The following is a 12,424-nucleotide window of genomic DNA, read 5'->3' as shown; positions in this document are numbered from 1 at the left end:
AAGAAAAACCTCATGAGTGATGATATTCTTAGACTTCAGTGATTTAAGCACATGGTTATTTTAGGAATTGTCACATTGATGAGGTAACTGCTTGAATGAGTTTTTGAAGGTTTGTGGTCTTAGAAATTACTTTGGGTTAGGGAAAGGGTTATTATAGCACAATGATTTGCCCAGGCGAATCAAACTCAATCAGTGTTTCAGATGATGTATATTTGATAACCTTCATTTAGAAGATACATTTTCCATAGCAGCACATTGTTTAGCTTCTCTTTTAATATCTCTGCTCTTCAAAGTTTTGTAGCTAAGGTTTCTTTTTATTCTGGTGAAAGTTTGGCCTATGGTTGATTCTGATCATATTTTGAACAGCTACTTTAAAGCTGAAAATTCATGCAAACAGCTTACTCTTCTGAACTCACCTTCAGCCTTCTTGTGCTCACCTTCTGACTGTGGAAATAATCTATGCCCACAAGTATTTTGTGACCCCAAGTATTTTAAACATCCTGTATAACTCCATGTATTTCTACTCTAAATTCTCTTCCTATTCTGCATCATGTTGTCAAAAGAGGCTAAAATGTATTCCAAATGAACATGTCCAAAAGAACCTGACAAAGTTAGTGCTGCAATGAGGTCAAATAAATGAATGATCTCCAGTGGTTGCTTCCAACTGATATCGCACTATGCGTCTGTTACATACCTTTTCCTATCTGTGAGCCCTGATTAATTCCGAATGTCCAAAGGACCTGGGGTCTTGGCAGGCACCAAGCTGACCACTCATAATAGATAGGGGTATATATATATATATATATTAACTAACATGTATTTATATATATTTACTACGAAAGTGGTCAAACCGGGCACAGATTGTCTAGTGAGGTTACTGAGTCCTTGGTGATATCCAAAATTGGATGGGACACATTCCTGGGCATTCTGCTATAACTGATCAAGCAGGGGCTTGGAGGAGACTGTCAAGCAGGGACAGTCTCCAGAAGAGCCTCCAACCTCAAAGATCCTGTGATTCTATGTGAAAAATTTAATTGATAATTATTTTTTTTTCAGAGGAGTGCCATTTTATTAGGGATTAATCCCCTGTGGATCATTCTAAATGTGATTACTAAGCCAGACTGACTGTCTTATCACGAACTGTTGTAAGCCTTGACCTTCACTGCTGTTCTGGCATTTGCAACCAACATGCAGAAGGTTCTTCACATCCCCATGTGGGAACAAGCCCTGCCAGTGGGGGCAGCTATGGCCTGCACTACGCTCTGCCAGCTCCTTCATTTCTTCACAGGAGTGGGATAGGAGCTGCCAGCTGAGACCTCATAGATGATCTCTGTGCTGAAGTGTCTCTCTTTTGAGTAACCTTGAGCTGCTGATTCTTGACCTGACTTTCACTCAAAATTGGAATGTCTTGCAGGGGAATTTGGCTTAAATAAATGCTAGCCTATTCCTCCCTTGTACCTATGGCCCAGCTGTTCAGAGAAGATATGAGGCCATTAACCTTTGTTTTTTCATCCATAGTGCTGAAGCATTGTTCAACAGACTTTGGTGCTGCAAGTCAGCATTTCCACTGGGTTGCTTTATTATCCCTTGTTAACAGTATCTGTAAGGTTTCAAAGCAGTACTAGGGTTATTATTACCGTGTCTCAGGAGTAAAGTGCTTTGTTTCCAAAGCAGTGTCTGTGCTCATCAGAATGTTTCTGCATTTCCAGAAGGGATTTCAAGGATCCCAAATAAAATGGAGAAGCAGCCTGGAACAATGCTCTGATGCTGGTGCAGACTGATTTTGGAGATTTAGGGGAAGAGATGCTTCATCCTCTGTTCTTAAAGGAGTGACCCCAATGCCATCAATTTGAGAATATGGCTGTTGCATGACATTGAAAAAACAAAACAGCCTACCAGTTTAGCCAGCTCAGCTTCTCTGCCTGCTGTTCAGGTCTTCGGTGTCTCTGGAAAAGAGGCTGAAAATTTCTGTAGCAATCAGGAGAGGTACTTGGGAGGCTTTGCAGGAGCAGAGCACAGATCTGAGATTAGCACTGATGCTATAGCACAGCTCTGACGAGATAAACAGGGACCTACATCCCATGCCATGGCAGTTAGATTCAGAACGATAAAGTGTTTCTTTACCTGAAATGGATGTCTCTTGCTCACAAGTCAGAGTTTAATTCCTGACAGATCTCACACAGCTAGCTCTGAGGGTGCTGAAAGCCAAGAAAAGTGCCTGTGCTTTCCTGCACATGTTTCAAAAGGAGCAGATAGATTACTTTAAGCATAAAAAAAAAAAAAAAAAAAAAAAAAAAAAAAGAGAGAATCCCAATACTTGATTTGCAGGGGAAAAAAAAAGCCATTGTTGGGGAAGAAGAAAATGAAGTCACTGTTCTCACTGTGTCTCTATGTTGAGACAGAAAGAGGTTGTAGCTCCATTAGACTTGTCACTATCTTTTTTTAAGCAATCTGTATTTCTGATTTTTCCATCTATGTCCCAAAATGAAGCGTTTCTAATTGACACTCTGAGAACAGTCACTTTTCTTATCATTAGAGAGCCATCACAAAATGAGAGGCACAGCCAAACGCGCTGTCAGAGCCCCCTGTGAACACTGCCTGCACCGTGCCGGGGAGCGCTCAAACCACCACCACCACTGTGCTGCAGCCAGCGATGTCTCCGGGGCACCCTGCCCTCCCTTGGCAGGGCACTGTCAGAAAATAAACTTCAGGCCTTGATTCACAGCTGCTATTCCTGCCCACTGTGGTGCTCCCCTACTCACAAGTCCCTCTCTCACACCTTTGTCTGGGATGGTTGTGTCGCTGCAGGTGAATTCCTGCTGGGCACACCTCACTGCGAGCCATGCAGCCAACCCATCCTCCTCCACAGCATCACTTTTACAAAGGCATAGAACTTTTCTGAAGCCTTACTGGCAGAAAATGATGCATTTCAAGGCAGGGCATTTGGTGCAGGTGTCACTGATTGAGCTTTTGGCTGCATTTTGGGCAGGTGTGGACATTTATCTGCCCGTGAGGGACAGGCACCTGCCTACAAACTAACCCAGGTGCTGAGCAGCAGCTGAACGAGGCTGGAGCAGGAACGGTTATTTCATGTTTTAAGTAAGACTGCTATCATCCTGCTATTAATTTCAAGAAATTATGTGCCACAGAGAGACTGAGTGTGCTGTGAACAATCTTAAATCTCTGTAAGCTCAGCAGTGATGGAATTACATGCTTTCCTTGCCTAAATTATTTAGTTATTCCACACAGGCCTGCAGCATGCGCTGTATCAGCCTGCACAAATGGGTGAAATAATTACCAGCTATTCATCCCTTGTTTGATATCGGCGTTGTTTTTTGTCTTTATGAAAAACAACTTTAAATATGCTGCTATTTTGTAACGTCAGGTAGTCTTGTCTAAGACTGCCTTGTCTCATACCTTGGACCCAGCACAGTTGCTGAAAATGTTTGGGGAGAAGCAAATAGGGAGGAAGGGAGAGCTGTGCTGGCTGAAAGGCGCAGACCTCACCCCAGAGCTGCTGTTTCAGAGGGGCTAAGGGCTGAGCAGCTGCCTGCTGCCGTGTTACTGCTGGGTGGGCTGCAAGGTGACACCAGGAGATTCTCCTGAGCGTTCCCTTCCTGCAGACCCCATCAGGTTGAGGCCTTTTTGATGTACCCAGTAGCGTTCATACAGGCAGAGACAGACCATCCCTGATCCAAGCCGGGTCTCCTTTGTGCTGCTTCTTCACCCTTCCTTGCACTTGGAAACCGAGTGCTGCAGGAGGGCGATGCGGGGCTGCTCGGCCAGCACCACTTCCCCACCTCCCTCAAAAAAGATGTATGGCCTCAGTCTGGGCACCCTGGTGAAATAGCCGTGATGAGAATATTTGCTGCTCCATTACCCATTTAGCCTTATGTTCTTCAAGGCACTGAGCTCTGCTATTGCTAGAAATAAGCACTTTTTATTAGCAAGAGCTGAGTCACCGTGCAGCTGCCTCAGATCTGAGAAGTCTCATTGCAAATGTAATTTGTATCAGCTTCCCAGCTGCCAGTCCTAACACCCTGAAAAACGTGGTCCTGCGTGAACTTGGCTGAACATTCTTAAATGGAGGCAGACGTGGTGGTTTGCATCGTACAGACAGCGCTGCCCCACGCACCTGCAGGCAAAGAGGGGAGCAAGAGGGAATGAAATCTCCAAACCATGAATGACTGAGTGACCGCTCAGTCACATCGATGCTGGTGCACCAAGACAGTCTGGTGTATGTTCATGGTCTAAGGCCGAGAGTGGAGCCAGGGAGACGGGCACTGTGCAGAAGGGTGCTGAATGCAGGCAGCTTCTGTTCCTTGTTGCAGACAGTGCCTGTGCTGGAACCAGTAACTTAGTGGTCAGCAGTGGGGAAAGACCCTGGGCTGTGGTTTGTGGTTTTTTTCCATGATGAGGGGCAGTTTTCCTGAGGTACTTGAACTGAGAGGATTGTCTTGGGTTGTCTTGCCCTTCAAAAATGGCATAATGTCCTTCATAATGGCAAAAAGGACATAACATCTATTTCTAACATCTATTTCTAAGATAGAGTGCCATTGATCCTGCCAAATCTATTATTTAAACCATGTACAGGGACAAGAAGTTGTAGTAAACAAGAAGTTGGGCAGTCTTTACAAGCAAGAACTTCTGTGTTGTGTTTTTTTTTTTTTAATATTATTATTTTTAATAAGGAAATTGCATTGCTTATTTCTCTTCAGGTAAGGAGGCTATAAATGCACTGAAGCATAGAAAACTTCATTTTGCCCACTCACCCTGGGAAGCCCTGTGTCCTTCCCAAGCTGCTGGGAGCAAGAGGCACATCTCTGCCTGCTAGGGGCCCTGGCTGGTTTCTGTGCCATCCTCTGCTGAGAGCTCACTTGATCAATTCACGGTTTTCCCGAGTTTAAAAGTTTTCAAATATGAGACCAGAGCCCTTCCACGCCCACTGCCATCCACTGCAGAGGTCTGTCCCAGGCTGCATGCTGCAGAAGGGCAGAGCCCCCCAGCACCCCTCTTTCTCCAGCCCAGCATCTTGCACCACCGTGGCCTGACCAACTCGGGTTCCTGCCTAACCACTCAAGTTGTTGTCCTCTCTTCCAGGAAGCCTGAATGTGTACCTGCGGTTGAAAGGACAGACCGCAATAGAGAACCCGTTGTGGTCTTCAAGTGGAAATAAGGGCCAGCACTGGAACCAAGCCCGCGTTAATATAAACCCCCCGACTTCATTCCAGGTAAGGAACTGGCCTGTGTGTTGCTTCGTGGTGCACCAGCACCTCGCACCAAAACTGGAGTATTTGGTTTGCCGTGGAGGGGGACATCACAAATGGGGCAGGCGTACGGTGACCCTTGCCTTCTGAGACAGGATTTCACAGTGTCATTTCAGCTCTGAAAGCTGCTGTATGGACAGATAATTGCCTTCCTTGCTGCAAATAGGTGAGCACCACAGAGCTTAATAATGCACACTTCAATGGCAGAGCAGCAGCTATTTCCTAGGAGAGGAAATGCCATTCGGTTTTCAGACAATTCTGTTAGCTGATAATACTTGTATATATATATTTATTTTAGATTGGCAACTGGAATATGAAATTACTTCCTGTGAAAAAAATATTTAGGGTCTATGGTAATGTGTGTGTTAGAGGTCAGGAGGTATACTCGTGTTCTCCACAAAAAAGGAAGGCTCCAGGCCTCTGCTGAGAGGGGCCAAAGCAGCAGTGCTGCCTGTGCAGGGCCGTGCTGTGGCAGAGCTGCTCGCTTCATTCACTGCATGTTATGACAGGTTTCACACGTCTCCGTTTGGGTTTGACAGTGAGATGCTGACAGACTGTTACAGGGAGCTCTCATTCACAGGCTGTGTGTAACTGGAACAGACCCAGAAGTCAGCTGCTGCCAGCAGGCCCACGTGTGTTTGGGACACAGGCTGTGCACCACGATGCTGGGCTGCCGGGGTGCTATGTTCCCTTCCTGGAGCACCCAGGTCCCCCCAGGGAGATGATGGCTTTGGGGAAATGCAGACATTGCATGAGGTTCAAAACTGCTATCTGAAATTTGTGGGTTGGGAGTCAGTGTAGGGGTAGCTGCTGCTCCTGAGCCTGTTTTTTTATTTGCGTGATAAGAGGCAAGGAGAGAAATGATTTGGCACAGGTGATGACAGAAGCATTGCATGGGAGGAAATCACAGGGAAATTATTGGAGAGGGATATGCAAAGTGTAGCATGATGTGGTGCTGGAGCTGAACAGTGATGGAACTGGACAAGAGGAGCACAGAGGAGAGGATGAGTGCTGAAGAGCATGGCAGGGAGCTGCTCTGAGGGGGTAAAGGCAGGGTAAGTCCAAGCAGAATGAACAGTGAGGGAGAGAAAAATGATTTCATATCTGAACATCATAACTGCAGCAGTGAGGGGAGAGAAGAGAGGGTTGGAGGAGCTGAAATGAAGTGATTGCAGGTGTGTCTATGAGGGATTTGTTAGACTTGAGAGGGGCTTTGGCAGCATCAAGGGAAGGATGGGGGCATCAGCTCTGGGCAGAGGGGTGCCAAGGGTTTGGCACCAGCAACAAAGATTGGAGGAGTGCGATAGGGTGCATGCTGGGGGCAGCTCATCAGCCTGGAGAGCAGGCACAGTTTGGAGGAGGAGAGAGCTGAGGTCTCTGCCTGGCACGGGGCAGCCTGAGACCAGAGCCTGCAGCTGGCCCTGGGGATGTGAGCATCAGCCCTCGCAGGGGCCCTGGCTTTCAGAGAAATAAAGTCACTGGGGTCGCTTCTGCTGCTGGCACACCTCCCCTTGTATTTCTTGAAGCCGTATTCTCTGGTGCCTCTACTGGTACAAAAAAATGGCAACTCCTCTTCTTGGCTGTTTTCCACCTTTCACATTGTTTTTAAAGGCTTCAGCATAAAATAGATGTAAAGCCTTGGAGCTCTGCACAAATATAACAAATAAATGTCAGGGTGGTGGGAATCTTAAATTACTTTTTTAACTGCTCTTGCATCACACAAACTTTATTTTCTATTTAGGAGTCTAAATGGGAAAGAATATAAACCTCCCAGTTAAATTTAAAGAGAGTGAATTGAAGTGAATCTTTGCAGTAAAACAGTACACTGACATGGAAATTAAAACTTTTTATTGATTAATTTGTATGGGGAAGTGCTGCCCAGACTTGTTTATATCTCCCCCGTCCGCATGGCAGATAACAAAGCTTCTGTCGTGCAGGGCTGAGAGGACTACAGTGCTTTGAGTCAGGAGAAGCTCTGCATAAAAGTTATCTCAGTGCCAGCATCAGCTCAGGACCTGGTGGTGGAGCCTCCACCACACTGCCCCCAAGTGCTGCTGCTTCAACAAGGCTCTGCAGGTCTGAGCATCCCTTCTCGTCCCAACCTGGCTGCTCACATGAGACCATTTTGCTAGCAATGGAGTGGTGGAGGTGATGGTGGTGGTGTCACCTTTGCTGCCAAATTCCAACCTGTATCGCTGAGGTTTTCAGCCCCTTACAGGCAGTGAAAAGTGCCCAGAGCCAGCCTGTGGCTGCTGGGAGAAGTGGCGTCTGAGATGTGAACCCAAAGCTACACCCTTGTCATCGTGCTGTCTGGATGGGGACATTCACAGGGCTCATCTCCACTTCTTATTAGGAGATTTGCCAGGAAAGAAAAATCGATCAGAAATCATGCTGAAGAAGCACAAGCTGAATCCCCCCAGAGACTCACGGGTAGTTCTGGAGGCACTGCAGGGATAATTTCCTTTTCCCCCACTAGGAGAGCAGAGCGGCCTTTGGTGTATTTGTAAGCCCCACTCTTCTTCTGCTAACTGCAGTATTTTTAACAACAGCTTTGTGAAGTCACAGACATGCAGATAATAGGTTTTGTGGGAGACTGATAGGAGATCCTGGTCATCTGGCACCTCCTGCAAATAGCTGCGAACCGCGGACGGGATGGTGCCTCACGCGCTGCCAATATTCATCTGCGGTGATTTGTTCGGAGCGCGTGGCCAAGCTGGCTAATAGCAAGGCATCTCCGAGGCCTATAAACCACACTGCCAACTGCAGCTTTTAATTAAAAGCTCACCGTTGTATTTGCATAGAATCGTTTTGTCTGGAAAGAGTGTTTTTCATTGTCAGGAAAGATTCGACTTGAGGCTCAGCTGCGGGTGATGCGCCTTCTGCCAAGGAGCAGGAGGGCAGGCTGCGCACTGGGGGAGAGGAGAAGGCGCTCTGCTCTCGGGCTGAATACTCCCCCCTGTCAGAGGCAGAGTGGAAAAATGGTGCGATGGGTAATTACTTGAGACATTGTTTTCAGACATCAGGATGAATTATGGAAAAGCTCACTGTTTTCCCAATTACAGTTCCCTGTTGCACTAATATACACCTCGTTACAGTAATTAACCTACAGCATCGCACTTCAGCGAAACACTGATGGAGTCACCTGCTCCAGACGCACCTCTTTCACGTTTATTTAGTGCTCTCCATGCAGACCTTGCCGCCTGGCTTGGGACACCACAGGCAGGCTGTAAATACACACCTTCCTCTTGGCAGCGCTCCGCTGCGGGGTCAGGCATCTGCCGGGTGCCCAGGATGGGATGTGTCCATGGCCAAGGCTGAGGGACGTGCTGAAGGGCAGGGAGGATGCTGGTGCCATGCGATGTCTCGTGGCATCAAGCTCCATCGCCTCGTGCTGCTGGGCGATGCTCCTGCAGCCGGACTGGCTCCAGGCAGAGCGGAGCCCCTCTGTGACTTACAGGGGCATCTTCCTCCACCCCCAGAGTGTACTCATCATTTATAATGAAAGTTAATCATTTCAAAGGAGCGGCTCTGCCTGAACTGTATTAATGAGCAAAGAAATGTCAGAAGCCGCCAGAAGAAGGGGCTTGGACCTGTGTCCTGCTGAAATCAATGGACGCAGAGAGAGCCCATCCGAGTGCCCTGGACACCTCCCTAATGCAGTTAGTTCATTACCGAGTGTAATTTAAGCATTTTGCTCCAGATGGTATTAATATTTTTTGTCAAATTGGCTCTACCCCCAAGAGTTAATTTCTCCATTAGTGCCACAGCAAGCCCTTATAAAATTCATTGAATTTCATGCATATATTGTTGCAGATTAAAGTTTAAAAACTTTTCATCTGAGTTAACCAAACATATTTCAAAGGGCTGAGGGGGCGGGGGGAGGAAGGAAAGGAGAGAGAGTTGTGCAAATGGTGCTGCTTGGGAAATGTACTCCGCACATAATTCCTTCATCTCTTTAGAATGACTTTGAAGTTTGCTAGTGAATAAATTCCTTGCTACACAGAATGGGTCCACTCCTCTGCAGAGCTAATTAAGCAGCAGCCTGGCAGGACAGCATCACACCGTGTTTGGGAGAGGAAAGCAGACAACTTTGTTTCTTTAGTACGACAGCAAGCTGCAACCAACCTTGCAGCAAATATCCTGCTCTCCTTGCTACAAGGCATCCGCGTTTCCCTTCCCAGGTGTGCAGTTGGGGGTTGAGAGTAGGAGCATTTGACAGAATAGGACTCAAAGTCCCCTCAAAGCACAAGCATCCTTTTGACAAAAGTCAAAGCCCTGAAGAGGAATGAAATCTCCACCTTGACCCTCGCTAAGATAAAACAATGTCCTACAAAAACGTAAATGTAAGACTATTCCTAGAAGGGATCAAAGCTTCTGCACACAGATGAGCCACTGAAAGGGGCAGGAGAGAGGTGGTGTGGCCGCTGGCATTGGTTCCTGCCATGGCAGGAGGTGTGGGAGGTTAATATCCACCGTGCCTCTGCCATTTGCTTCAAGTGGCAGGAGATTCTGAGGTAAACACCTAGAACCTCTTCAGATCTTTTCATTTATTCCTCTTTTTTTTCCTTGCTGGGTTTTGCATCCACCAGCAGTGCTGAGGAGCTGAGTGCACATACTTGTCAAAGCTTACCCATGGTGTTTCCATTGTTGGTGGCCTGCAAGTTGTCTGAGATGTCCTTGGTGCATGAAGTGAGACCCTAATGAGAAGGAGAACCTCCAGAGCATCTCTTCCCCTCATTTTGGCACAGAGACACCATGGGAAGACACCGAATGTGTCATGGTGGGAATTGTGAGCCATGGTGTTTGCTCACTGTCAGAGGCTGGAGGCAGAAGGCAATTCAAGAGCAGGAGACTCCTTTTTCCTTGCAATCTGCAAATGCCCTACCACAAAACTGAATTTAGAGAACTAAGCATTTTCCCTGAGCTAAGCTCACATCCTCTGTGTTCACTTCACAAGGATGTTGAGCTCAGCAGTGGTTTTCTGCCCCATAGAAAGTGTTTGCATTATTCCAAGCCCATCATTGCAGTTTAAAGGTGTGCAAAATGCAGCTATATGTTTTCTGCTTGTCAGGCTATCAGCTGCTTGTTCTTTATAATTTTTTGCAGCTCATATTTGAAGGAATCCGGGGCCCAGGCATCGAAGGTGACATTGCTATTGACGACGTATCAATTGTGGAAGGAGAGTGTATGAAATCCGACCAGCCGGCCAACAGTAAGTGGCTTTTCTACACCCTGGGGAGAGCAAATTGCTTCTTGCGCTGTAGAATTGAGGTATCTCTAAAATGGATGTCCTGCAGGAGAGCAAAATATTGTTGGGTTAAGTCAGAGAGGCTTAGAGTGAAAAGTTTTCCCTTCTGTCTGCACAGCAGAGGAAGGAGCCCCTGGTGCAGGAAGGCCCCAAGTGCCGGGGGTGGCGTGGCCATCCAAGGGCTACAATTCTGGCAGCTTCAGATGGTTCCAGATGGACAGACAGACAAAGCAATATTAGAAAAATGGTTAGGGGGTCGGAACAACATGAAATTAATAAATAGACATGTCGCGACTGCCTGTGGACCTTCTTTCATCCCTCCACCCCCATATCTGCGCTATAACACCTTTAATTCTATAACTATAACACCTTTAATTCTACCTTTTTCCCCCTTTTTGTAGATTTACGATCAGGTGCTGTTGGGACATTAGCGCATATACGACTTATCCCAGTTACCATCCTCATGTCTGTCTTAAGTCATCAGAGGTGACCTTATCCTGGCAGAGGCTACAAAAGATTCACCAGGCACTGGCATGAAGAAAGAGTCTTTGTAAAATGGACATTTAAAAACAAACTACCAAAGATTCCTCCACTGACTGACTCAAAAGTTAAATAAATACATAATAAATAAAAAAAAAAAATTAAAAAGCACTGGGGACATAAAAGGCATCACGGGAGTGTAACTCACTATGAACCACGCGTGAGAACGAGATCTGGCCTAAGTAAGGAAGAGACCTTCAGGTGCTTTTGTGGTCAATAATGAATACAGCATCATCTGGTTGAACTCTTGGAAAAGAGCTATAGAAACCCTTGTCAAAGCACAAAGTCATGGCTGGTTTTGTTTCAAATGAATAGTTTGCTTGTTACCATGGAAACCTAATGGCCTGCCAAAAAAAAAAAAAAAAAAAAAAAGGAAAAAAAATGGAGAGAGAGAGGAAATAATAAAAATAAAACACAGAGAGAGAAACACCTCACTGTAAACAGGGTATGTGAAGAGCTGGCATTCATTTTCCCTTCAAGAAGGTTTTTAGCATAGAGTTAAATAAATGTAGGCCCTTTTGCCTTTGGCTGTCACCTCCCCTAGAGAATAACCCTAAATCAGAGCTGTTTTAAGACATTTATGTTTCATTTCTCATGGCTATGCTTGATAACTGTATGCTGTCTCCTTTTGCATGCATTACTATCCAGGATGTGCGACCTGGGCTTACATATTACACAGGCTTATCGGAGCTTGCTTGCGGCCACTCGAACACCCCTCTCCCCTCCCCAACTAAGTCATCTGTTCTAATGAAGTGAAGAAACCAAACCACCATCTTTTATAAATTGCCATGGAAACCAAGTGCCTTCAATGAAACAAGCCTGATTTAAAAATATATATATAATAATAATAATTTCAACACAGAAGCTTGCACTGCTAAAATGTGGTTTGTGCAAACTATTTTCTAAACAAACTACGGAGCCTGGGTGTGCAGACTGCAGGCGAGGAAACGAAGCCGCTCCTGGAGATGGATGGACCTAAGCTGCTGCGTAAGCCCTTTCGGATGAGATATTTGTTGTTTAACCTTCCAGACAGCCATGGCCTTTCAGCTTATTATCCATTAGAAAATAGCTTCCGTTGGTCCTGGAAATGGGAGCAGCACTTTTGATTTGTCTGGTTTGTTTCAGGTTATCAGGTGGGTCAACCAGAGGAAAAGGTGGTTAAGATGCACTTAGCGCCGCTGGTCAGAGGCAGAAGGGCTTTTCCTGCCCTGACCTCGGCGGGCAAGGCTTGTACGGGCCCCGGGGCGCGCGTGGGGACAGCGGCGCGGGGGGACACGGGGCCAGCGCCACGCACCGTGGTTGTGGGGGCACAGCCTGGTGCTGGCGACGCGCGGGGGGCGTGGGGCCTCTGCCAGCATGGGCAGGGAGG

General features: G+C 46.7%; 1 protein-coding gene across 1 annotated transcript in view; it reads left to right on the top strand.

Moving 5' to 3' along the window:
- The window catches only part of MDGA2 (MAM domain containing glycosylphosphatidylinositol anchor 2), a 327,024-nt gene extending 314,821 nt beyond the window's left edge, over positions 1–12,203 (top strand). Inside the window, exons 15-17 of the mRNA XM_082761709.1 lie at positions 5,101–5,231; positions 10,374–10,479; positions 10,917–12,203. Of these exons, the coding sequence (XP_082617835.1) occupies positions 5,101–5,231; positions 10,374–10,479; positions 10,917–11,005 (326 nt within the window). The 3' untranslated portion in view covers positions 11,006–12,203. The remainder of the gene's footprint in view (positions 1–5,100; positions 5,232–10,373; positions 10,480–10,916) is intronic.
- Positions 12,204–12,424: the final 221 nt, after the last annotated feature.

The sequence above is a fragment of the Aythya marila genome (assembly GCF_965140915.1).
Source record: "Aythya marila genome assembly, chromosome: 5".
Taxonomy (NCBI): domain Eukaryota; kingdom Metazoa; phylum Chordata; class Aves; order Anseriformes; family Anatidae; genus Aythya; species Aythya marila.
Note: the sequence above shows the minus strand (reverse complement) of the source record. Positions and strands in the feature narration are given on the sequence as shown.